Consider the following 27,524-nt stretch of genomic DNA (forward strand, 5'->3'; position numbering starts at 1 on the left):
ATATTGTGCTGATTTTGAGACTCCTGACCAAGCCCCAAAGTGTCAGATGTAGACTCACGTCTACAGACTCCTGTTGGTCTTATCTGTCTTTTCATATGCAGGGAAGGGGGAGTATACTTTCCCAGCCCCTTTCAGTGGGTGTCCCTGTCTAACCTCAACAACAGTGCTAAACTGGGAGCTTCTAAGTAAGTTTTTAAAAGGTTTTATACTGGATTTTTAGATCCATATCTGTACATAATCTTCTTTATAATAGTGACTAGAACATGCTGTTATATGAAAATTGGTGTATACTGTCCCTTTAAGATTGCTCACTACTCTAAACAATCACTCTATTGCAAAACTTCCGTCTCTCTAGGAAGAATGGAATAGGTACCTTTTTTTTTTTCCCCTTAAAGCAAAAGCAATATATTTTACTGCAAAATAAATAAGTTATAAATGCAATGTTTATTTTTCACTAATTAAATTTTGAGTTAGTTTATGTTAAGAAGTGGCTCAGTGCAATGTACTTACCAGCTCTCAAACCCGTATATCTTTTCATTCCAGTTGGTCCATGGGTTCCGAAGGCCATACAAATTATTTCTCAATATTTAAAATGCATATTTCACCTTCTTATACTCTACACCAACACAAACTTTATATTTTGTAGCATACCTTTTTTTAAGGCTTTTCTTTAAAGGGAAATAAAATGACAGTAGTATGCTGCAAAAAAACCAAACATTTTTATAATAAAATTTTGTTTTGCAACACTAAGATCAGCACCACATTGCTATTGCCACAATGCTGGTAATAGCATGGATTGGGAATTATGGACTGAGTATGCCTACCAATCTATTAATTCTGGCTAAAGCCCTGTTTGGCCTTTTCACAAGGGATTCATAAATCTATATTATAAATTATTTTGCTGCCTCCTTTAAAAACAAAAAAATGGAGATAGTTTTTAACCTCTTCTCACCGTTAGAACGTTCCATGACGTCCTAACCACACCGGGCTTTAGCACCATTAGGATGGCATGGAACATCCTAGCCATTCTGCTGTACTGAAATAGTAACGGCTTCCTAACTGGGATCACGGGCTGGAGGGTGTGCCTAGCATCATAGGCACTCCCTTGTGACCCGATCCCATCAATGAAATCACGCAATCGCATGTACGATCGCGTGATTTCAATTTTTTACTTATTTGTTTACATCGGAACGTTGGAGATTAGGAACCATGGATCCCTAAAACTTCACTCCTAACTTGTGGATTATTTAATTTATATATACATAAACAAAATGGTTGTCTCATATAAAGTATACAGCTGGCTTTCCAATTTTCGATGGCTCCTAAATTATAGAATTTGAGAAATTTGTCAACCAATGACATTCTATATGGAAAACAGGGTTTAACATAACTGAAAGGTAAAGTGGTGTGCAGTCAAACCCTTATGTCCTCACTCCAGCATTTTATACCTTACAGAGTATAATACCTGGTAAAATCATGATGAAATTAGAATTTACTTAGGAAACAGACGGAAACAATATTTTTATATTCATATTAAATTTGCACATACATTTGATTCAATAACATACAAAAGGTGTATTTAAAGTTATATTTCTTTAATCTGCTGGTCAGGTACTACGTCAGGTACTTCTGGCATTACAACTGGCAGATATTTGCTTTGGAAAAGTCTCTCATTCTCTTCAGAATGAAGATCATTCCAGTTGATTGTTCTCATGTGAACAGGGAGACGAGCAAATTCTTCTTCATTCACATCATAGTCTTTCATCTTAAAGTGGAGGAACCACCAATGACTGAAAAAGCCAATATCTAATACTCTACTGGGAAAATCTTTCCAACGAGGCTGCAAATGAGGACAACTAGCTGGGTAGAGGTCACATTCTGAATCATAAGGAGTTTCGTAGATAAGAGAGAAGAAAATAAGATTGAGGTAACGCAGACGTCCTTGGTTCCAAAGGTTGGTTAAACGCTGCACGTGCTGGTCAGATTTTCCACTCCGTGTCCATGCAGAAAGCAAAAGCAGCGAGGCAGAGGCATCAAGGACGGCACATTGGAAGGAGTCCTCAGAAGGTGCCTTAGAAGAGCAAACGCCAGCACCCGCAAGGAGAGTAATGTAGAAAGCAGCTTTACCGGGACGTTCTTTAGCTCCCACAACAATGTCCTTGCAAGCCTCAGAATAGTCATGAAGGAGACTTTTAACCCAAGTTGCTAAAGGAAGAAAGCAGAGTGAGACAGTCAGAAGCTTGTACATGCAATTTGCTCCTTCCAAAGCATGAGGGCTGAGTGACATAGATGAAAGGGATATAAACAGTAGTAGTACCCTGAGGCTGTGCAGACCCAGCATTCTATTTTAAAGCCCCTTGTGATACACTGTTTCTAAAAAAATAGCCAGTTTTATTCTAAGATAAGAACCTTTGACATGTACTGACCAGTGCATATGCACAGGCACTAGCTGGGCTGTCAATTAAACTTGTACTTACCAATTAGTGGCAAAGTGCACTCTTGGATTGGCACCTGAAGCATTTATGCAGCCATCTAGTCATTCATGTATATTGGTACTCTTTGGTGCTGCAGTTTTTATTTTAAAAAAAAGTTTCACAGGTTTGCTGTCTAATCACACCGGTTAAATTAAAAAGGGACAGTCTACTTGAAAACTGTCATTGTTTAAAAAGATAGTTAATCCCTTTATTACAAATTCCCCAGTTTTGCATAACCAACAGTTACAATATACTTTTTACCTCTATATTAACTGTATCTAAGCCTCTGCAGACTGACCCATTATCTCAGTGCGATTTACAAACTTGAATTTTAGCCAATTAGTACTGTTCCGTGCATAACTCCACGGGGGTAAACACAATATTATCTGTATGGCATACATGAACTAGCACTGTCTGGCTGTTAAAAGCCAATAAAACGCACTGAGATAAGAGACTACCTACAGGGGTTTAGAAACAGGCAGAGATTTAGAGGTGATAGAGTATATTAATATAACAATGTTGGTTGTACAAAGCTGGGGAATGGGTAGAAAAGTTATCCATCTTTTTAAACAATAAAAAAAAAAAAAATCTGTAAAGCTGTCAGCTCCATTGCTCAGTGTGGGAGAGCACTACAATAAATTGAATGGAGCGAACAGGTGCACTGTGATTATCCAGCAAGCCCATAATGCATTTTTTTTTTTTTTTTTTTTTTAAACTACAGAGCCAAAGAGAACGGCTATAAAGGAATGATGAGAATGCTTTTGGCTGCATAAATGTAGAATTGGAAATAGTTTTGAAAAAGGTACGGCTATCCTTATGATACATAATTGTACACTATGTGCAGAATTATGTAAAACTGTTACAAATGCTTAATGTCCCTTTAAATCTGTGGGGTTTTGTACTTATGTGTATATATGTTATAATAGGTGCAATGCAGAGTTTAAATTACAATTTGAATTATGTTAAAGTGATAGTAAAGTAAAAATTAAACTTTCATGATTCAGGCAGCGCATATAATTTTAAAGTACTTTTCAATTTACTTCTATCTAATTTGCTTTGTCCTTTTAGTTATTTTGTTGAACAGTAAGCTCAGGAATAGCAATGCACAACAAAAGCACTAGCTGAACACATATGGTAAACTAATAACAAGAGGCATATACTGTGCAGCCAAAAACCATCACATACCGCCCCTCATTTTCACGGTTTTAAAGGGACGGGCTAAACTCCATCCATGCCACACAAGGAATGCCTGGACATGCCACATGATCCTCCTGACATGCCCATGAACCACACTTAACAATGTCCTTACCATGTGCGCCCTTGCCTACAACCATTTAACTTCCCACATCCTGGAGATAATCTGCCAGATGTTGGCTGGTAGGTTGTAAGCTATTTCCTAGTAGTGCATTGCTGCTCCTAAAATTATCTGGATATCTTTCAACAAAGGATACAAAAACCACAAAGCACATTTGATGAACAAAGTAAATTGGAGAGTTATTTAAAATTGCATTTGTTATCTGAATCATAAAACATTACATTTTTACTTTACTGTCCTTTTTATTGTTTAAAATTGATTTCAAATTTAGGAGCCAGTCATCAAAAGGAGAAACATCCAATTTCAAATAAAATGACTGGTCAAATGCCAAGGGGGTGTTATCTGGTGTACCATGGGGCTGGAAATTAATTCCACAAGGTATAAGAAAGGGTGAAAATCTCTATGCCATTAAACTTCATATAAATTAATCAAGCAGCCAGGATTGACGTCGCTGGACCTAAGAAACAAGCAAGACAACACATGAGACTTCAGTGCCCATTTAAATTTGGTTGATGTGCACACCCTTATACATGTGCCCCACTGTCAAGTATTCTACCCTAGAAGAAATCTCCAAGTTATTCTCACCCATCTTTCCGGTTCTCAGCCGCTCCCTGAACCCCGGTTTTTTTACTACCTCCGCAGCCGGTGTAGGAACCACGGTACCGGAGCACAATCTCCTACACATGACCCCAACATACCGCGCCGCCATTTCTTTTCCGCCAGTAACTCAACAACGTCCGGTCTTCATGCCCTTACTTGCTTGCAACCCATTCCTCTTCCCAAGGAAACGCGAAGCAAAAATTAGATTGTTTCATGCCGATGATTGTATAGTGTATACTGTATTTTATAGTGCTTATTCGTAATATATCAAATGTCACAAAAGTCTACTAACAATTAGTAATTACGTTATCGGTTACATGCACAAAACTAATTTAATCAAGAACTTCTTTAGGAAAGTCAGTACAGTGAACGAATTACCACAGCTAAGTGTAATAGCATTATACATGGTTTTATAGTTATTACTATTTACACAGATTACATTTTGTCATACAATTAATGATACAACTAATACAAATTATTCACGCTAATTTACTAATATACCACATCATGTATGCATTCAAATACAATATATTTGGAGACATAAATATAACAATTTGTACAATATTGAATAAATAGTGCAAAACAATACGTATGAAAACATATCGATTTTATGATGTTTGTTCTTTTTTTTTTTTTTTTTTTTTTATCTAGTAAGAAACTGTTTTGATCAATATTTTGTTTCTATCCGGAAAGATTTTAGACTTGAACTTTTAGTTTTAAATGTACCTTATTTATTAGGGGTGGCCAGGTCTCCTATTTTACATTTATGTTAAATAGCGAAACGAGTGGAGACTCCACATTTTCGAAGTATTAAATTGTGTTTAGAAAATGCGATTTCTTACACAATACGTACATAGCTGATTATTGTGTAAGAGATTTTAGACCTTAAACTAGATCCTGTTACCCCCATTATGCTGTTTTGGTATAAGCCACTCTTTGTGTGACGCGGCCAATAAGTCTAGAAGCAGCCAGTTGAGTAGGTAAGAGGGGAGGTCAGGGAAACTAACTTGCGGGTGAAAAAGGTGGGCAATGAGCAATCACTAGATTCTGTCTATTACATTATGTTGGTTCATGACTATTATATGTAGGTGCTATTTTTTTATTTAGATCCGGTGAAATGCTTCTGATCTGACATGGCTACTGCAGATGATCTCAAGTTCCAGGGTAAGGAAAATGGCTCACAGAGAAACATACTTTGACAGAAATAAGCAATCACTCGACATTATGTGTCTATATGATGGACCTTCAGCTTTGTTAAAGGGACATTAACCCTTTCGTGACTTGGTTATAAGGTCTACATCGGAAAAAATGTTCCAATGTAAACAAATTGAAATCATGCAATCGTGCAGACGATCGCAAGATTTCAATTATGGGATCGGGTCTGGGGGGCGTCCCTATGACGCTAGGAACGCCCTCCAGACCGCAATCATATCCTGCAAGCGCAGTTGACTTCAGGACAGCCGTTGGCAATGACGTATTCCGTCATAATGGCTTTAAAGCCCAGCGCCGTTGTGACGGAATATAACGTCGGGAAAAGGTTAAACACGTTGAGATGGTAATATAAAATGATAAATCACATAAATAAAACTCTGCTATATACTTTCATTATTTATTTTGTCCCCTTTTCCTGTAATTCTATTCTGAAAGTGTGAGCTTTTCAGTTTCTGTTAGAAATGGAAGTGCAGAACACTGTTCTATTCCATACAGCCATTGGCTGCACACTCTAGTGACCTATTTCTAACTGTCTCTATCTAATTGGCCACAGCAGAGAAGGTAACCTAAGTTACAACATGGCAGCTCACATAGTTTTCTAGACACTAAAACTTTTCTTATTTTGTCAATATTTAAACCGCTAATGAAATTTAAAATAATAAATCTACATGTTGTTATTCTCAGAGTAATCTTTTCCTTGAATGCATCATTCTAGCTAGCATTTATCTAGTGTTTAATGTCCCTTTAAAGGACCATTAATTCAATTTACACACGCAAATTAGTGCTGTCTTAAAACAAATTAAACAACAAACTATAAAACCCTGGTGAATATGTTTATCTTATCTCCCTTAAATAAAGGACCGGTAAATACAGTACATTTGTACAATCAACAAATTCATGATAAAAAGACTATGCAATAGCACTTAGTCTAAACCTCAAATGAGTAGAATTTTTTTTTTCCTGACAAAGTGCAAAATTATATATTTTTCCACTCCTCCTGAATTATGTGACAGCCATCAGCCAATCACAAATGCATATAGGTATATTCTGTGATTTCTTGCACATGCTCAGTACAAGCTGGTGACTCAAAAAGTGAAAACATAAAAAGACTGCACATTTTGTTAATGTAAAGTAAATTGGAAAGTTTAAAATTGCTGCTCTATCGGAATCGTGAAAAATTGTGACTTGAGTATCCCTTTAACTGATCAAATGGATAAATGGTTTCATTAATACTCAAATTATTTAATAATACGTTTTTAAACATGCAAACATGTTCTATGAGCACATATAGTAATGCTGTGGGACAATGACTGTAAACTACTGCTACGGACTGTGACATTTCCTCTCCCATCACAAAAAAACATCTTTTGCATAACAAGGCCTTGTGAAATCATATGGAAGGCTACATGTTAAATACCCCTGCTACAGTAAAAGTCATACAGATCATTTGTTAAGTGGATGATCATTCTAGAAATGATATTATATATACTTAGCACCTAAACCTATTAATATTCCCATTACAGAATTTGATGAAGCTGCAGATCTCCTGGCTGCCACTCCAAATGCAACCACAAAAAGTGTGACAGAGGAGAACCAGCCCCAACATGCCACGTTGCACATGGGTACAGATAGCGACGGAGACGAGGGAGACACTGATCAGACTGAGGTAAGATGATCTTACACAGATGGAGATACAAAATCTTTTTAAAGGACCGGTAAATACAGTAGATTTGCATAATCAACCAATGCATGATAAAAAGACAATGCAATAGCACTTAGTCTAAACTTCAAACTAGTAGATTTTTTTTTTTTTTGGATAAATTTCAGTTATGTCTATTTCCACTCCCCCTGTATCATGTGACAGCCATCAGCCAATCACAATGCATTCATGTACATTCTATGAACTCTTGCACATGCTCAGTAGAAGCTGGTAACTCAAAACGTGTGACTATAAAAAGACTGTGCATATTTTGTTAATAGAAGTAAATTGGAAAGTTGTTTAAAATTGCATGCGCTGAATCAATAAAGTTTCATTTTGACTTTATATGTCCTAATTTCTGTATAACTGGAACCACATTTGTTTTTATTTAAAGTATAGCTGCATCTGTATATACAGATAAGTGGTACAGATTATCTGTGAGTATATACATGTGTATTGTGTTCTAGTTTCAATAGACTTTCCCTTATAAATAGGATTACTTTTTTACAAATGTTAATAACTGGCATGCAGTGACTTTTATATGGCTGTTTACAAATCACTGCAAATGTGGATTTTATTTTATTTTTAGATATAAAATAGCAAACATTTTTGAGAAACTAGTCATAGCTGTAGCCCAAATTACTGAATAAATCATTATCACATTAGGAAGGATTATAGATTAATGTGACTGCCTTTTTTGATGCTCTTAAATCTGGAAACCATTTAACCTATATGTGCATGCTTAGTTTTGGTGCACACATTTTATTTAAATGGCCATTATAATGAAAAAAATGATATGCACTTAATTAGAGCATACAGTTTTATCACTATCGGCCCTGCAAAGCTGTGTGTTTAACCCCTGCAAGAGATAGGTACATATGCAAAGTGTCGTTTGAGAGCAACAGACAACTTCTGGTCCAGAGTAGGGAACTGCCGCTTACCCAATCAGCAGGGCTAGTCGCATGACCCTGTGATTTGCTGAGCAGCAGTTTCCTCTTGAGGGGTTAAACACTACCACCTAGATTACGAGTTGTGCGTTAGGCTTAAAAAGCAGCGTTGGCTGGTCCCAACGCTGCTTTTTAACGCCCGCTGGTATTACAAGTCTTGAAATGACAGGCTCACCGCTCACTTTTTTGGCCAGACTCGGAAATACCGCAGATCCACTTACGTCAATTGCGTATCCTATATTTTCAATGGGACTTGCATATCGCCGGTATTACGAGTCTGACCAAAAGTGAGCGGTACAGCCTCTCCTGTCAAGACTGGTACCGCATTTTAAAGTCAGTAGTTTAGAGTTTTACACTACAACGCATAGCATAAAAAACTCTTAACTAAAGTGCTAAAAAGTACACTAACACCCTTAAACTACCTATTAATCCCTAAACCGAGGCCCCCCACATCGCAAACACTAAAATAAAATTTTTAACCCCTAATCTGCCGAACGGGACATCACCGCCACTATAATAAATATATTAACCCCTAAACCGCCGCACTCCTGCATCGCAAACACTAGTTAAATATTATTAACCCCTAATCTGCCGTCCCTAACATCGCCGCCACCTACCTACATTTATTAACCCCTAATCTGCCACCCACAACGTCGCCGCCACTATATTAAATGTATTAACCCCTAAACCTAAGTCTAACCCAAACCCTTACACCCCCTAACTTAAATATAATTACAATAAATCAAAATAAAATTACTACAATTACCTAAATTATTCCTATTTAAAACTAAATACTTACCTATAAAATAAACCACAAACTAGCTACAATATAACTAATAGTTACATTGTAGCTAGCTTAGGGTTTATTTTTATTTTATAGGCAACTTTGTATTTATTTTAAGTAGGTATAATAGTTATTAAATAGTTATTAACTATTTAATAACTACCAAGTTAAAATAAAGACAAATTTACCTGTAAAATAAAACCTAACCTAAGTTACAATTACACCTAACACTACACTATAATTAAATTAATTACCTAAATTAAATACAATTAATTACAATTAAATAAAATTATCTAAAGTACGAAAAAAACACACCCTAAATTACAGAAAAACATAATTTATGTAAGAACTTACCTGATAAATTCATTTCTTTCATATTGGCAAGAGTCCATGAGCTAGTGACATATGGGATATACAATCCTACCAGGAGGGGCAAAGTTTCCCAAACCTCAAAATGCCTATAAATCCACCCCTCACCACACCCACAATTCAGTTTAACGAATAGCCAAGCAGTGGGGTGATAAAGAAAGGAGTAGAAAGCATCAACAAAGGAAATTTGGAAATAATTGTGCTTTATACAAAAAATCATAACCACCATAAAAAAGGGTGGGCCTCATGGACTCTTGCCAATATGAAAGAAATGAATTTATCAGGTAAGTTCTTACATAAATTATGTTTTCTTTCATGTAATTGGCAAGAGTCCATGAGCTAGTGACATATGGGATATCAATACCCAACCAAGATGTGGAGTCTTCCACTCAAGAGTCACTAGAGAGGGAGGGAATAAAACAAAAACAGCCATATTTCGCTGAGAAAATAATCCACAACCCAAAAATAAGTTTATTTTCACTTTTGAAAGAAAAAAACTTAAATCAAAAAGCAGAAGAATCAAACTGAAACAGCTGCCTGAAGAACTTTTCTACCAAAAACTGCTTCCGAAGAAGCAAATACATAAAAATGGTAGAATTTAGTAAATGTATGCAAAGAGGACCAAGTTGCTGCTTTGCAAATCTGATCAACTGAAGCTTCATTCTTAAAAGCCCATTAAGTGGAGACTGATCTAGTAGAATGAGCTGTAATTCTCTGAGGCGGGGTTTGACCCGACTCCAAATAAGCTTAATGAATCAAAAGTTTCAACCAAGAAGCCAAGGAAATAGCAGAAGCTTTCTGACCTTTCCTAGGACCAGAAAATAGAACAAATAGACTAGAAGTCTTCCTGAAATTTTTAGTAGCTTCCACATAATATTTCAAAGCTCTTACCACATCCAAAGAATGTAAAGATCTCTCCAAAGAATTCTTAGGATTAGGACATAAAGAAGGGACAACAATTTCTCTACTAATGTTGTTAGAATTCACAACCTTAGGTAAAAGTTGAAAAGAAGTCCGCAAAACTGCCTTATCCTGATGAAAAATCAGAAAAGGAGACTCATAAGAAAGAGCAGATAGCTCAGAAACTCTTCTAGCAGAAGAGATAGCCAAAAGGAACAACACTTTCCAAGAAAGTAGTTTAATGTCCAAGGAATGCATAGGTTCAAATGGAGGAGCCTGTAAAGCCCTCAGAACCAAATTAAGACTCCAAGGAGGAGAAATTGACTTAATGACAGGCTTAATACGAACTAAAGCCTGAACAAAACAGTGTATATCAAGAAGTATAGCAATCTTTCTGTGAAATAAAACAGAAAGAGCTGAGATTTGTCCTTTCAAGGAACTTGCAGACAAACCCATATCCAAACCATCCTGAAGAAACTGCAAAATTCTAGGAATTCTAAAAGAATGCCAGGAGAATTTATGAGAAGAACACCATGAAATGTAAGTCTTCCAAACTCTATAATAAATCTTTCTAGAGACAGATTTACGAGCTTGTAACATAGTATTAATCACTGAATCAGAGAAACCTCTATGACTTAGAACTAAGTGTTCAATTTCCATACCTTCAAATTTAATGATTTGAGATCCTGATGGAAAAACGGACCTTGAGATAGTAGGTCCGGCGGTAACGGAAGTGGCCAAGGCGGGCAACTGGACATCCGAACCAGATCCGCATACCAAAACCTGTGTGGCCATGCTGGAGCCACCAGCAACACAAAAGACTGTTCCATGATAATTTTGGAGATCACTCTTGGAAGGAGAACTAGAAACGGGAAGATGTAAGCAGGTTGATAACACCAAGGAAGTGTCAGCGCATCCACTGCTTCCGCCTGAACATCCCTGGACCTGGACAGGTATCTGGGAAGTTTCTTGTTTAGATGAGAGGCCATGAGATCTACCTCTGGAGGACCCCATATCTGAACAATCTGAGAAAAAAACATCTGGATGGAGAGACCACTCCCCTGGATGTAAAGACTGGCGGTTGAGATAATCCGCTTCCCAATTGTCTACACCTGGGATATGCACCGCAGAGATTAGACAGGAGCTGGATTCCGCCCAAACAAGTATTCGAGATACTTCTTTCATAGCTTGGGGACTGTGAGTCCCACCCTGATGATTGACATATGCCACTGTTGTGATGTCTGTCTGTCTGAAAACAAATGAACGGTTCTCTCTTTAACTGAGGCCAAAACTGAAGAGCTCTGAGAATTGCACGGAGTTCTAAAATATTTATTGGAAATCTCGCCTCTTGAGATTTCCAAACCCCTTGTGCTGTCAGAGATCCTCAAACAGCCCCCCAACCTGAAAAACTCGCATCTGTTGTGATCACAGTCCAGGTTGGCCAAACAAAAGAAGCCCCTTGAACTAAATGATGGTGATCTATCCACCATGTCAGAGAGTGTCGTACATTGGGATTTAAGGATATTAAATTGAGATATCTTTGTATAATCCCTGCACCATTGATTCAGCATACAAAGCTGAAGAGGTCTCATGTGAAAATGAGCAAAGGGGATCGCTTCCGATGCTGCAGTCATGAGACCTAAAACTTCCATGCACATAGCCACTGAAGGGAATGACTGAGACTGAAGGTGCCGGCAGGCTGCAACCAATTTTAAACTTCTCTTGTCTGTTAGAGACAGAGTCATGGACACTGAATCTATCTGGAAGCCTAAAAAGGTGACCTTTGTCTGAGGAATCAAGAAACTTTTTGGTAAATTGATCCTCCAACCATGTTTCCGAAGAAACAACACTAGTTGATTAGTGTGAGATTCTGCAGTACGTAAAGACTGAGCTAGTACCAAGATATTGTCCAAATAAGGAAACACCGCAATACCCTGTTCTCTGATTACAGAGAGTAGGACACCCAGAACCTTTGAAAAGATTCTTGGAGCGGTTGCTAGGCCAAATGGAAGAGCAACAAATTGGTAATGCTCGTCTAGAAAAGAGAATCTCAGAAACTGAAAATGTTCTGGATGAATCAGAATATGAAGGTATGCATCCTGCAAGTCTATTGTAGACATATAATGTCCTCTAACATAACGATTCAAAATTTTCAGATCCAGAACTGGTCTGAATAAATTTTCCTTCTTTGGGACAATGAATAGATTTGAATAAAACCCCAAACCTTGTTCCAGAAGAGAAACTGGCATGATTACCCCTGAAAACTCCAGGTCTGAAACACACTTCAGGAAAGCCTGAGCTTTTACTGGGATACGTGAGAGAAAAAATCTTCTCACAGGAGGTCTTACTCTGAATCCTATTCGATACCCTTGAGAGACAATGCTCTGAATCCATTGATTTTGAACAGATTTTATCCAAATATCCTTGAAAAACCTTAATCTGCCCCCTACCAGCTGAGCTGGAATGAGGGCCGCACCTTAATGCGGATTTAGGGGCAGACTTTGGTTTCCTAAAAGGCTTGGATTTATTCCAATTTGAGGAAGGTTTCCAATTGGAGGCAGATTCCTTGGAGGGAGCATAGAGTTTTCGTTCCCTATTCTGACAAAAGGAACGAAAACGGTTAGAAGCCTTAGATCCGGAGGCAGAAAAACTCATTTTCCCCCAGAAACAGTTGAATAATAGAATCCAACTGAGAACGAAATAAATGATTACCTTGGAAAGAAAGAGATACTAATCTAGATTTAGATTTCATATCAGCATTCCAAGATTTAAGCCACAAAGCTCTTCTAGCTAATATAGCTAAAGACATGGATCTAACATCACAAACAAAATGATTAGCATGGTGCAGTAAGCAAATAATGCTAGATACGTCAGAATCCAATTCTTGTTGCGCTAAATTCTCCAACCAGAAAGTTGATGCAGCCGCAACATTAGCCAAAGAAATTGCAGGTCTGAGAAGATGACCTGAATATAAATAGGCCTTCCTTAGATCAGATTCAAGCTTCCTATCTAAAGGATCCTTAAAGGAAGAACTATCTTCCATAGGAATAGTAGTACGTTTAGCAAGAGTAGAAATAGCCCCATCAATTTTGGGGATCTTTTCCCAAAACTCTATAAATTTTGCTGTCAAAGGATACAATATTTTAAACCTTAAAAAAGGAATAAAAGAAGTACCTGGCTTATTCCATTCCTTAGAATCATATCAGAAATAGGAAAAAACTCCTGGAGAAACCACAGGAGGTTTAAAAACAGTTTTAAACATTTATTAGACTGAACGTCAAGAGGACTGGTTACCTCAATATCCAAAGTAATTAACACTTCTTAACAAAGAACGTATATACTCAATTTTAAATAAATAAGTAGATTTGTCAGTGTCAATGTCTGAGGAGGATCTTCTGAATCAGATAGATCCTCATCAGAAGAGGATAAATTATCATATTGTTGGTCATTTGCAATTTCATCAACTAAATGAGAAGTTTTAAAAGACCTATTATATTTATTTGAAGGTGGAAATGCAGACAAAGCCTTCAGAATAGAATCAGAAACAAATTCTTTAAAAATTTACAGGTATATTATGCACATTAGAAGTTGAAGGAACTGCAACTGGCAATGTACTATTACTGATGGACACATTATCTGAATGTAAAAGTTGATCAAAACAACTCTTACAAATGACATTCGGCGACATAATTTCTACAACTTTACAACAAATGCACTTAGCTTTTGTAGAACCGATGTCAAGCAGAAATGTTCCAGCAGAAGCTTCTGAGGCAGGGTCAAAGTGAGACATCTTGCAAAATGTAAGAGAAAAAACAACATATAAAGCAAAATTATCTATTTCCTTATATGACAGTTTCAGGAATGGGAAAAAATGCAAATAGCATAGCCCTCTGATAGAGAAAAAATCAAGAGGCAAACATCAATGGGGTATTGAAATAATGAAAAAAATAACCGGAAATGACACACTTACGCAACTAATGACGCAACCGTGTGAAAGGTCTCGGTGTCAAGAATGACGCCGGAAATGACGAACTTGTGTCATAGACGTACCTTTTCGCGCCAAAAAAAATTTCGCGCCAAAAAATGACGCAATAAAGTTTAGCATTTGTCACACCCGCGGGCCTAATACCGCCCGCAATTTGTAAGAAGTAGTCAATTGAAAAAAAGAAAAAAAACTAAACCCCAGGTAAGAAATAAATTTCATTTTTAAAAGATGTTTATATTCCCCAAATATGAAACTGACAGTCTGCACAAGGAAATACATGATACATATGAGAGGAATCTGGCTTCAACAATGCTGAGAAGCGCATATCAACGTAGAAATCTTAGCACAAACTTACTTCACCACCTCCATAGGAGGCAAAGTTTGTAAAACTGAATTGTGGGTGTGGTGAGGGGTGTATTTATAGGCATTTTGAGGTTTGGGAAACTTTGCCCCTCCTGGTAGGATTGTATATCCCATATGTCACTAGCTCATGGACTCTTGCCAATTACATGAAAGAAATAATAAAATAATTACAAGATTTTTAAACTAATTATACCTACTCTAATCCCCCTAACAAAATAAAAAATCCCCCCAAAATAAAAAAAGCCCTACCCTACACTAAATTACAAATAGGGCCTTTTGCGGGGCATTGCCCCAAAGTAATCAGCTCATTTACCTGTAAAAAAAAAAAGTACAAATACCCCCCAACATTAAAACCCACCACCCACACAACCAACCCTACTCTAAAACCCACCCAATCCCCCCTTAAAAAAACCTAACACTAACCCCTTGAAGATCACCCTACAGTGAGACGTCTTCACCAAACCGGGCAGAAGTGGTCCTCCAGACGGGCAGAAGTCTTCATCCAGATGGCATCTTCTATCTTCATCCATCCCAGTGCTGAGCGGGTCCATCTTCAAGACATCCGACGCGGAGCATCCTCTTCATCCAGAGTCTTCTTACTAAATGACGGTACTAAATGACGTCATTCAATTCCGATTGGCTGATAGATTTCTATCAGCCAATCGGAATTAAGGTAGAAAAAATCCTATTGGCTGATGCAATCAGCCAATAGGATTGAAGTTCAATCCTATTGGCTGATCCAATCAGCCAATAGGATTGAGCTGGCATTCTACTAGCTGTTCCAATCAGCCAATAGAATGCAAGCTCAATCCTATTGGCTGATTGCATCAGCCAATAGGATTTTTTCTACCTTAATTCCGATTGGCTGATAGAAATCTATCAGCCAATCGAAATTGAATGACGTCATTTAGTACCGTCATTTAGTAAGAAGACTCCGGATGAAGAGGATGCTCCGCGTCGGATGTCTTAAAGATGGACCCGCTCCGCACCAGATGGATGAAGATAGAAGATGCCGACTGGAGGACCTCTTCTGCCCAGCTTGGATGAAGACTTTTGCCCGTCTGGAGGACCACTTCTGCCCGGTTGGGTGAAGACGTCTCACGGTAGGGTGATCTTCAAGTGGTTAGTGTTAGGTTTTTTTTAAGGGGGGATTGAGTGGGTTTTAGAGTAGGGTTGGTTGTGTGGGTGGTGGGTTTTAATGTTGGTGGGGGGTATTTGTACTTTTTTTTTTTTTTTTTGCAGGTAAAAGAGCTGATTACATTGGGGCAATGCCCAGCAAAAGGCCCTTTTAAGGGCTATTTGTAATTTAGTGTAGGGTAGGGCTTTTTTATTTTAGGGGGCTTTTTTATTTTGTTAGGTGGATTAGAGTAGGTGTAATTAGTTTAAAAATCTTGTAATTATTTTATTTTCTGTAATTCAGTGTTTTTTTCCATACTTTAGATAATTTTATTTAATTGTAATTAATTGTATTTAATTTAGTTAATTTATTTAAAGGGACAGTCTACACCAGAATTGTTATTGTTTTAAAAGATAGATAATCCCTTTATTACCCATTTCCCAGTTTTGCATAACTAACACAGTTATAATAATATACTTTTAACCTCTGTGATTATCTTGTATTTAAGCCTCTGCAAACTGCCCCTTTTTTCAGTTCTTTTGACAGACTTGCAGTCTAGCCAATCAGTGCCTGCTCCCAGATAACTTCTCGTGCACAAGCACAGTGTTATCTATATGAAATACGTGAACTAACACCCTCTAGTGGTGAAAAACTGTTAAAATGCAATCTGAAAGAGGTGGGCTTCAAGGTCTAAGAAATTAGCATATGAACCTCCTAGGTTAAGCTTTCAACTAAGAATACCAAGAGAACAAAGCAAAATTGGTGATAAAAGTAAATTGGAAAATAGTTTAAATTGACATGCTCTATCTGCATCATGAAAGTTTATTTTGGCCTAGACTGTCCCTTTAATTGTAGTGTAGTGTTAGGTGTAATTGTAACTTAGGTTAGGTTTTATTTTACAGGTAAATTTGTCTTTATTTTAACTAGGTAGTTATTAAATAGTTAATAACTATTCTACCTAGTTAACATAAATACAAAGTTGCCTGTAAAATAAAAATAAACCTTAAGATAGATACAATGTAACTATTAGTTATATTGTATGTATTTTAGGGTTTATTTTATAGGTAAGTATTTAGTTTTAAATAGGAATAATTTAGGTAATTGTAGTAATTTTATTTAGATTTATTGTAATTATATTTAAGTTAGAGGGTGTTAGGGTTAGACTTAGGTTTAGGGGTTAATACATTTAATATAGTGGTTGCTACGTTGTGGGCGGCAGATTATGGGTTAATAAATGTAGTTAGGTTTGTGGCGACATTGGGGGCAGCAGATTAGGGGTTAATAAATATAATGTAGGGTTCGGCGATGTTGGGGGCAGCAGATTAGGGGTTCATAAGTATAATGAAGATGGCGGCGGTGTCTGGAGCGGCAGACTAGGGGTAAATAAGTGTAATATTAGGGGTGTTTAAACTCGGGGTTCATGTTAGTGTGTTAGGTGTAGACATAAAAAGTATTTCCCCATAGGAATCAATGGGGCTGCGTTAGGAGCTAAACGCTGCTTTTTTGCAGGTGTTAGTTTTTTTTTCAGCCGGCTTTTTAGTTTTTTTTTTCCCCCCATTGATTCTTATGGGGAAATCGTGCACGAGCACGTTTTACCTGCTCACCGCTAACGTAAGCAGCGCTGGTATTGAGGTGAGTTGTGGAGCTAAATTTTGCTCTTCGCTCACTTTTTTGCGGTTAACGCCGGGTTTCTAAAAACCCGTAATACCAGCGCTGTCTGCAAGTGAGCGGTGAGCATAAACTGCTCGTTAGCACCGCACCCCTCCTAACGCAAAACTGGTAATCTAGGTGTACGTGTTTCAGGGTTGATAGTGATAAAATGACATGCTCTAATGAATGGGATCAAGTCATCTTTTTCACTACAATGAACCATTAAACTTGGAACTTTGCATTCTTGTTATGTGTGAGAATAATATATATATACAATTGTGTGTGTGTGTGTATATATATATGTGTGTGTGTATATATATATATATATATATATATATATATATATATATATAGTATATACACAGTGTATATGTATGTATGTGTGTGTATATATATATATATATATATACACACAGTGTATATATGTGTGTGTGTATGTATGTATGTGTATATATATATATATATATATATATATATATATATTACACAAATTTCCACACTTGCTGGATTTAAATGATGTCAAGTTTTAATAAAATTGACATTTCAAGCTATTTTGTAAACATCAACTTTATTAAAACTGGACATCATTTAAATCCAGCTAGTGTGGTAATTTTTTTTTTTTTTTTTTAAGATTATGAAATCTACTACCTGGTTGTCTAACCAGTTAATGAGAGTGCAGATCTCCTCTGTGTGTGTGTGTGTATATATGTATGTATATATATATATGTATGTATATATGTATGTATATATATATATATATATATATATATATATATATATATATATATATATATATATATATATATATATATATATATATATATATATATATATATATATATATATATATATATATATATAGTCCATATGTAGAAAGTAACAGCACCACTGCATCAATATTCTTAAAGGTGAATTATTTCTTTATTGGTGATATCACAACCATTAAAACAGCGACCTTTCGGACCTACATGGTCCTTAATCATTGCATGATTAAGGACCATGTAGGTCCGAAAGGTCGCTGTTTTAATGGTTGTGATATCACCAATAAAGAAATAATTCACCTTTAAGAATATTGATGCAGTGGTGCTGTTACTTTCTACATATGGACTGTATTTGTTTGGGTTTTTGCTGATAGCCCATTGTAACGAGCACACAGCCAGGTAAAAAAGCTCAATAGTGCTGGACTCTATCTGTTTATTTTGTGTATATATATATATATATATATATATATATATATATATAAAACAAACAGAGAAAACCGTGCACTCACTAGCAATCTCACAGCTAAGATTTAAAAGCAAAAATGGAAAGGATAGTTACCGCATCTGGCCAAATGGGACAAGCCCAGGTACCACGTCAAGGTCCTTTCCAATACCTGGGACCCTAAAACAGCCACTCAATGCAATATTATTTTTTTTTAATTTTTTTTTTCTACTTTAATAGGTACTATTAACTTCTTCAGTTTTTCTCAATTTAAGGACCTTATGATCTAAAGATCTCCACTCTGGCGAGATTATCTAAGAGGTCAATCAGTACTGCAAGATCCCTCAGAATTTTTTTACAAAAGGCAAATTTTAGATTCAGAGCTGTTTCTCTGTCTGTATATGGTTCTGGAAGTGAAGGAGAGATCCATACATTATAGAATAATGCTCAGAAAATATTTGATGTGATTAACAATTTTTTTTGTCCATTTCACGTGTATGCTGTATTCTTTTGTCAGTTATATTATTTTTTTTGTTTGTTTTTTTTTTCTTCTTGTTTTTTTAGCTTCTTGCATCTCAGAAAAAGCCAGCCAGTTTCTGGACATTCCAATATTATCAAGATTTTTTTGATGTAGATACATACCAGGTATGTTGGTATTGGTAAGCCAGGAGGGTCTCCTCCTAGCTGCAGTGGTTATGTTTGCTGGGATGTATACATGCTAGCCTAGCCAGCTTTGTAAGGGACAGGTCTTGCTGAGTGTCTAATGTAAACTAAGCAATTGTGCAAGTCATACTTTTTAGTAGTTTGTTATCTGACATTTTAAATCCTTTTGATCTAATTTAGAAAAACATAATTTATGTAAGAACTTACCTGATAAATTCATTTCTTTCATATTAGCAAGAGTCCATGAGCTAGTGACGTATGGGATATACATTCCTACCAGGAGGGGCAAAGTTTCCCAAACCTCAAAATGCCTATAAATACACCCCTCACCACACCCACAAATCAATTTAACGAATAGCCAAGAAGTGGTGTGATAAGAAAAAAGTGCGAAGGCATAAAAAATAAGGAATTGGAATAATTGTGCTTTATACAAAAAAATCATAACCACCACAAAAAAAGGGTGGGCCTCATGGACCCTTGCTAATATGAAAGAAATGAATTTATCAGGTAAGTTCTTACATAAATTATGTTTTCTTTCATGTAATTAGCAAGAGTCCATGAGCTAGTGACGTATGGGATAATGAATACCCAAGATGTGGATCTTCCACGCAAGAGTCACTAGAGAGGGAGGGATAAAATAAAGACAGCCAATTCTGCTGAAAAATAATCCACACCCAAAACAAAGTTTAAATCTTATAATGAAAAAAACTGAAAATATAAGCAGAAGAATCAAACTGAAACAGCTGCCTGAAGTACTTTTCTACCAAAGACTGCTTCTGAGGAAGAAAATACATCAAAATGGTAGAATTTAGTAAAAGTATGCAAAGAAGACCAAGTTGCTGCTTTGCAAATCTGATCAACCGAAGCTTCATTCCTAAATGCCCAGGAAGTAGAGACTGACCTAGTTGAATGAGCTGTAATCCTTTGAGGCGGAGTTCTATCTGACTCAACATAAACATGATGAATCAAAGACTTTAACCACGATACCAAAGAAATGGCAGAAGCCTTCTGACCTTTCCTTGAACCAGAAAAGATAACAAATAGACTAGAAGTCTTACGGAAATCTTAGTAGCTTCAACATAATATTTCAAAGCTCTAACTACATTCAAAGAATGCAACAATCTTTCCTTAGAGATCTTAGGATTAGGACACAATGAAGGAACTACAATTTCTCTACTAATGTTGTTAGAATTCACAACCTTAGGTAAAAATTTAAATGAAGTTCGCAAAACCGCCTTATCCTGATAAAAAATCAGAAAAGGAGACTCACAAGAAAGAGCAGATAATTCAGAAACTCTTCTAGCAGAAGAGATGGCCAAAAGAAACAAAACTTTCCAAGAAAGTAATTTAATATCCAGCGAATGCATAGGTTCAAACGGAGGAGCTTGAAGAGCCCCCAGAACCAAATTCAAACTCCAAGGAGGATAAATTGACTTAATAACAGGTTTTATACGAACCAAAGCTTGTACAAAACAATAAATATCAGGAAGACTAGCAATCTTTCTGTGAAAAAGAACAGAAAGAGCAGAGATTTGTCCTTTCAAGGAACTTGCAGACAAACCTTAATCCAAACCATCCTGAAGAACTGTAAAATTCTAGGAATTCTAAAAGAATGCCAAGAAAAATGATGAGAAAAACACCTAGAAATGGAAGTCTTCCAGACTCGATAATATATCATCCTAGATACAGGTTTACGAGCCTGTAACATAGTATTAATTACGGAGTCAGAGAAACCTCTATGACTGAGAATCAAGTGTTCAATCTCCATACCTTCAAATTTAAGGATTTGAGATCTTGATGGAAAAAAGGACCTTACGATAGAAGGTCTGGTCTTAACGGAAGAGTCCACTGTTGGCAAGTAGCCATCCGGACAAGATCCGCATACCAAAACCTGTGAGGCCATGCTGGAGCCACCAGCAGAATAAACGAACGCTCCTTAGAATCTTGGAAATCACTCTTGGAAGAAGAACTAGAGGCGAAAAGATATAAGCAGGATGATACTTCCAAGGAAGTGACAATGCATCCACTGCTTCCACCTGAGGATCCCTGGATCTGGACAGATACCTGGGAAGCTTCTTGTTTAGATGAGAAACCATCAGATCTATTTCTGGAAGTCCCCATATTTGAACAATCTGAAGAAATACCTCTGGGTGAAGAGACCATTCGCCCGGATGTAGCATTTGGCGACTGAGATAATCCGCTTCCCAATTGTCTATACCTGGGAAATGAACCGCAGAAATTAGACAGGAGCTGGATTCCGTCCATACAAGTGTTCGAGAGACTTCTTTCATAGCCAGGGGACTGTGAGTCCCTCCTTGATGATTGACATATGCCACGGTTGTGACATTGTCCGCCTGGAAACAAATGAACGACTCTCTCTTTAGAAGAGGCCACAACTGAAGAGCTCTGAAAATTGCACGGAGTTCCAAAATGTTGATTGGTAATCTCCTCCTGAGATTCCCAAACCCCTTGTGCTGTCAGAAACCCCCATACAGCTCCCCAACCTGTCAGACTTGCATCTGTTGAGATCACAGTCTAGGTTGGAAGAACAAAAGAAGCCCCCTGAACTAAACGATGGTGGTCTGTCCACCACGTCAGAGAGTGTCGAACAATCGGTTTTAAAGATATTAATTGAGATATCTTTGTATAATCCCTGCACCACTGGTTCAGCATACAGAGTTGAAGAGGTTGCATGTAAAAACGAGCAAAGGGGATCGCGTCCAATGCAGCAGTCATAAGACCTAGAATTTCCATGCATAAGGCTACCGAAGGGAAAGATTGAGACTGAAGGTTTCGACAAGCTGAAACCAATTTCAGACGTCTCTTGTCCGTCAGAGACAGAGTCATGGACACTGAATCTATCTGGAAACCTAAAAAGGTTACCCTTGTCTGAGGAATCAACGAACTTTTTGGTAAATTGATCCTCCAACCATGTTCTTGAAGAAACAACACTCATAAAAGACTGGAAAGGTTCTTTCTATTGAAAATGAGCAAAGGGAATTGTATCCAATGCTGTGGCCAGAAGACCTAAAACTTCTATGCATATATAGCAACTGAAGGAGACTAAAGGTACCGACAGACGGAACCCAATAAAATTATCCCTTGTCTGATAGAGACAAGGACAGTGACACAAACTATCTGGAAACCTAAAAAAGGTGACCCTTGTGTGAGGAATCAAGAGCTTTTGAAAAAAAGATCCTCTAACTATGTCCTGAAGAGCAAGTGAATCATATGAGATTCCGCATCCTCAGAAAATAATCTGAATGAAAACAGAAAAATGGAAATATGCATTTATTGTATCTAATGAAAACAAATAATGCTATCAATGACCATAAAAAGGCAAAATAGTTTGAATAAAACTCCAAAACCCGGTTCCTAAAAAAGGAACCGGAAGAAATACCCCAGAAGATTCCAGGTCTGAGCAGCGCTTGAACCCCATGGGGGCCCAGCCATGCTTCAACAGTACCCAAAATATATAGGACAGAAACACACTTAAAGAAAGTATTAGCCTTACTGGAATAAAATCAAAGAAATTTGGACAAAATAGAACCAAATAAATTTCAAAGAAGTCTTAACCTGCCTCTTACCAGCCAAGCTGGAATACGGCACGTACATCGCAATATTAGGGAGCTGATTTCAAACTCCAATTATAAACATGTTACTTGGGAAAGAACTCAGGAATTCGTTCCTTAATAAGAACAACCAAACTAGTATAAGCTTAAAGTTTTAGAACAAAAGAAATATGGATTTTTTTTAATTTTTTTTTTTAAAAATCACAAAATTCTTCTAGCTAAAATAGCTAAAGATATAGATTAACCCTCATTTGCGAAAATATTCAATAAAATGAAGACACAAATGAAATTATTAGCATGATAGTCCAGTTAAAAGGACCAGTCAATACAGTGGACTTGCATAATCAATAAATGCAAAACAACAAGACAATTGCAACAGCACCTAGTCTAGTAAATGTTGTCCCTTTTACAAAAATAAATCATAATCTGATACTTGATCTTAAAGTAAACAGAAAAAATGAAGCAATTGCAATATCCAAATAAATCACAGGACCAAGAAAAAGTACCTGAAACTAAATAATTTTCCATAAATAAGATGCAACTATCTAAAGGAAAATAAATACTATTTTGCTATAGGAACAATAGCATAATTAGTAGAAGTAGAGATAGCCCCAATAAATTGGAGAACGCTCCAAATTTAATTTAACTGCTGGCAAAGAATATAGTTTAAAACCTTTGAAGAAGGAATAAAAGAAAATTCTCAGCCTATTCCATTCCCTAGTATAGGGAATTGGAAAGAAAACCTCTGAAAACACAGAAGAATAAATAGGCAGAAATAGTGTCAGCTAGTCTTAAAGAACTAGTTACCTTAATATCCAAAATAATCAACACCTTTTCAACAAAAAACAAATGTACTTTAATAATAGAAAAATAAAAAAAAAGTAGATTTGTTAGTGTCAATATCTGATGAAGAAAATTTCTGAAAGAGAAAAAACATCATCAGAGAAGGATAAATCAGTATGTTGTTGGTCATTTGAAACTTCAATAATTAAAAAAGAAGTGAAAAAGACCTAAAAATTTTATTAGAAGGCACGAAGTCAGACAAAGCCTTTAAAATAGAATCAGAAAAAAATTTCTTATAAATCTTCTAAATATTTCTTGTACATAAGATGTAAGAATGGAAATATATAAAGCATAAATACTAATGGATTCTGCATGTAAAAGTATATCATAATAACTTATTACAAACCATAGCTAAAGATAAACATTTATAACATTTAAAATAAATGAACTTAGCTTTGGTAGAACTGAAACTCAGTTAAGCGTTTTTCCAAAAGTGGCTTCGGATTCAGGGACAATCTGAGACATCTTGCAATATGTAATAGAAAAAATAACATATAAAGCAAAATTGATCAAATTCCTTAAATGACAGTTTCAGGAATGGGAAAAAAATGCCAATGAACAAGCTTCTAGCAACCAGAAGCAATAAATAATGAGACTTAAATATTGTGGAGACAACAATGACGCTCAAATTTTTTAGCGCCAAAAAAGCCGCCCACATTATTTGGCGCCTAAATGCTTTTGGCGCCAAAAATGGCGCCACATCCGGTAACGTCGACATTTTTTGGCGTAAAAACGTCAAAAAAATGACGCAACTTCCGGCGACACGTATGACGCCGGAAATGACAAGAAAATTTTCGCGCCAAGAAAGTCCGCGCCAAGAATGACGCAATAAAATGAAGCATTTTCAGCCCCCGCGAGCCTAACAGCCCACAGGAAAAAATTCAAATTTTAATGTAAGAAAAAATTGATTAATTCATATGCATTATCCCAAATATGAAACAGACTGTCTGAAATAAGGAATGTTGAACATCCTGAATCAAGGCAAATAAATGTTTAAACACATATATTTAGAACTTTATATAAAAGTGCCCAACCATAGCTCAGAGTGTCACAGAAAATAAGACTTACTTACCCCAGGACACTCATCTACATATAGCAGATAGCCAAACCAGTACTGAAACGAGAATCAGTAGAGGTAATGGTATATATAAGAGTATATCGTCGATCTGAAAAAGGAGATAAGAGATGAATCTCTACGACCGATAACAGAGAACCTATGAAATAGACCCCGTAGAAGGAGATCATTGAATTCAAATAGGCAATACTCTCTTCACATCCCTCTGACATTCACTGCACACTGAGAGGAAAACCGGGCTCCAGCCTGCTGCGAAGCGCATATCAATGTAGAATCTAGCACAAACTTACTTCACCACCTCCATGGGAGGCAAAGTTTGTGAAACTGATTTGTGGGTGTGGTGAGGGGTGTATTTATAGGCATTTTGAGGTTTGGGAAACTTTGCCCCTCCTGGTAGGAATGTATATCCCATACATCACTAGCTCATGGACTCTTGCCAATTACATGAAAGAAATGGTACTTCTTGAGACTCAAATTCGTGTCTCAGTATCCTACGGAGGTCAGGTTTTCAATCTGAAGTTTTCTCTGTGGACTCAGTGACCAATAACCATGTAATATAAATGAAAGTTGGTTGTTTAAAGAGGCATTTGAGTTACCTGCATATTATAAAAGGGTCAACTGATGTAAAACAGTGTGTGGGGAAAAAAAAAAGTGTAAAAAAAGTTTATAAAATTTCCCAAAATCAGCAAAATAATTTATACTTTAGTGTTGCCAAGAGTAGTCTGTTCCACTCCCCCTTATCGGTGTCCTACTCCAAACCTTGTGGTATCATATAACAAAGTGTGCATGTGAGGATAATTACTTATGCAAGTAAGGGGGGGTTGAAGAGGGACAGCAGGTACTGCTGCTGTTTGTTGCCAAGAGGCTTGCTCGTTTTTTTATGGGGATAATGTCACATGCTTTGTGAAAGCTTCAGCATTATACTTTGCATAGCTTTAGTCAGGTGTCATGTGACTCTGCCCCCTACTGTGCACAAGTGCATTCTGCTGAAGCTATGGCCTAGATATCACCATCCATATATGGAAATGCCCAGTGGGGAGCTTGCTGCAAACAAATGTATGCCTGAATTTAAAGGAGTTAATGGGGGTTAAAACAGAAACCATCTTGCATGTAAGTTTTGGCTGCATTATATATTTATAAACTTACGTTAGTTTATACTGTTTATGTCCCTTTAACACAGGGTTCTGTATTTTTAGGTTCTGGACAGGATCAAAGGATCACTTCTCCCCATTCCAGGAAAAAACTTTGTACGTCATAATTTAAGGAACAACCCTGATTTGTATGGTGAGGATTTACAGCTGTTGTGTTGAACAACCCTTCACTTTAATTTTTGGATATATATTTGATATGAGAATAACCATTTCTCCTTTTTGGCAGGACCATTTTGGATCTGTGCAACTCTTGTGTTCACTGTAACAATCATGGGTAACCTGTCAACCTACATACAAAACAGCGGTAGCTCCGATTACCAGTATAGTCCTCAGTTTCATAAGGGTGAGTATTCTTAGTATCACTAATCTTGTCTTCAATCTTCCATCTGCCTATTTCTTAATGTTGCTGTAACTTTTCTTTCTAGTATCAGTTGCAGCAATTGCAATATACAGCTATGCCTGGCTGATACCTCTAGGCCTGTGGGGTTTTCTACAGTGGAGAAAAGGTGTGAACGATAGTGTTGGATCCTACAGTTTTTTGGAGACAGTTTGTGTGTATGGATATTCCTTATTTGTTTACATCCCTACCACAGTGAGTACATATTTCTATTATTAAAACAGAAGCTATATAAGGGTGTTTATATATATATATATATATATATATATATATATATATATATATATATATATTTATATTTAATAACATTAAGAACATTCATAGAGAAGAAAGAAGCAGAGAGAATACTTTGCTTCAAAAAGACAGGGAATCCAGCACTCTTTTCTAAAAAGATACATAACTCTATATTAAGCAAAATATCAGTTTATTGGTACAAAAAAATGTGCTACTAGGACACATTTCATCCTCTGTGAAATAGTCAAGACAGTAGTAGGTTGAAGCGCAGGCCAACATAGCCTAAACCATTATACCAGATAACAAAATGTTATCATAAGTAACAGAAACTGACCGGTCAGGTATGCAAGGTACCACAAGATGTATTACCACAGTATAAATATACTGTGGTAATACATCTTCTCCTGTGTTACTTTAAGGATAAAACATGAAGCTGCGCCTCATAGACTATTATTGCGGCTGTAAGGTGTCAGGTGGATTTTTAAGCTGTCTTGTTGTTAGCAAGAGTATCGCATGATACTGCACCTTAAAGGTTCCAGATTTGTTGTTACAGCAAAAGCGGCCGTGAACTGCCTTGTTCATCCGTATCGGCTTTCAGCTTGGAGGTTTTTCCAGGTTCAGCTGACTGGAACATGGATGCATCGTACCTCCCACAATCCTGTTTGTATGCTGAGCGGTCTTTGCTGCTGGTAACGGAACCTGGGAAAAATAATAATAATAATAGTCTATGAGGCGCAGCTTCATGTTTTATCCTTAAAGTAACACAGGAGAACTGTTCACGATTTCTTCCACACTCAAATCGGCACTTTGTTACAATGAACTTTTATTGGATGCCGCCAAGAGAAGATACATATATATGAATAGTGTCTTTTTGATGTTACTATTGCTGGCTTATAGAACATGTATCAATGTTAGGCTGCATTTCTACTTAATACGGAGTGATTTATCCCCACCACTTAGATCCCAATACT

At 36.7% G+C, this 27,524-nt stretch overlaps 2 protein-coding genes across 4 annotated transcripts in view; one reads left to right on the forward strand and one right to left on the reverse strand.

The window, feature by feature from the left end:
• Window positions 1-1,502: 1,502 nt before the first annotated feature.
• TIMM29 (translocase of inner mitochondrial membrane 29) lies at window positions 1,503-4,519 on the reverse strand. Its single transcript, XM_053716044.1, has 2 exons — window positions 4,375-4,519; window positions 1,503-2,205 (listed from the first exon to the last, which is right to left on the reverse strand). Exons 1-2 carry the CDS (start codon window positions 4,496-4,498, stop codon window positions 1,586-1,588), a joined length of 744 nt encoding a protein of 247 aa, XP_053572019.1. The 5' UTR covers window positions 4,499-4,519; the 3' UTR covers window positions 1,503-1,585.
• A 790-nt stretch (window positions 4,520-5,309) lies between these two features.
• Window positions 5,310-27,524, forward strand: part of YIPF2 (Yip1 domain family member 2) — a 53,308-nt gene continuing 31,093 nt past the window's right edge. Inside the window, exons 1-7 of one of the 3 annotated variants that reach the window (XM_053717887.1) lie at window positions 5,310-5,369; window positions 5,497-5,553; window positions 7,125-7,267; window positions 19,183-19,263; window positions 25,968-26,055; window positions 26,149-26,265; window positions 26,348-26,514. In XM_053717887.1, coding sequence (XP_053573862.1) covers window positions 5,523-5,553; window positions 7,125-7,267; window positions 19,183-19,263; window positions 25,968-26,055; window positions 26,149-26,265; window positions 26,348-26,514 — 627 coding nt within the window. In that variant the 5' untranslated portion in view covers window positions 5,310-5,369; window positions 5,497-5,522. The other 2 variants (XM_053717886.1, XM_053717884.1) reach the window with 2 other exon arrangements.

The sequence above is a fragment of the Bombina bombina genome, chromosome 6, assembly GCF_027579735.1.
Source record: "Bombina bombina isolate aBomBom1 chromosome 6, aBomBom1.pri, whole genome shotgun sequence".
In the NCBI taxonomy this organism is placed as follows: Eukaryota; Metazoa; Chordata; class Amphibia; order Anura; family Bombinatoridae; genus Bombina; species Bombina bombina.

Coding starts and splice junctions, on each gene's coding strand:
- TIMM29 (XM_053716044.1), bottom strand. CDS start 4,498: ATGGCGGCGCGGTATGTTGGGGTCATGTGTAGGAGATTGTGCTCCGGT. Junction 2,206..4,374: donor GCTGAGAACCGGAAAGATGG/GTGAGAATAACT, acceptor TTCTTCCTTTAG/CAACTTGGGTTAAAAGTCTC.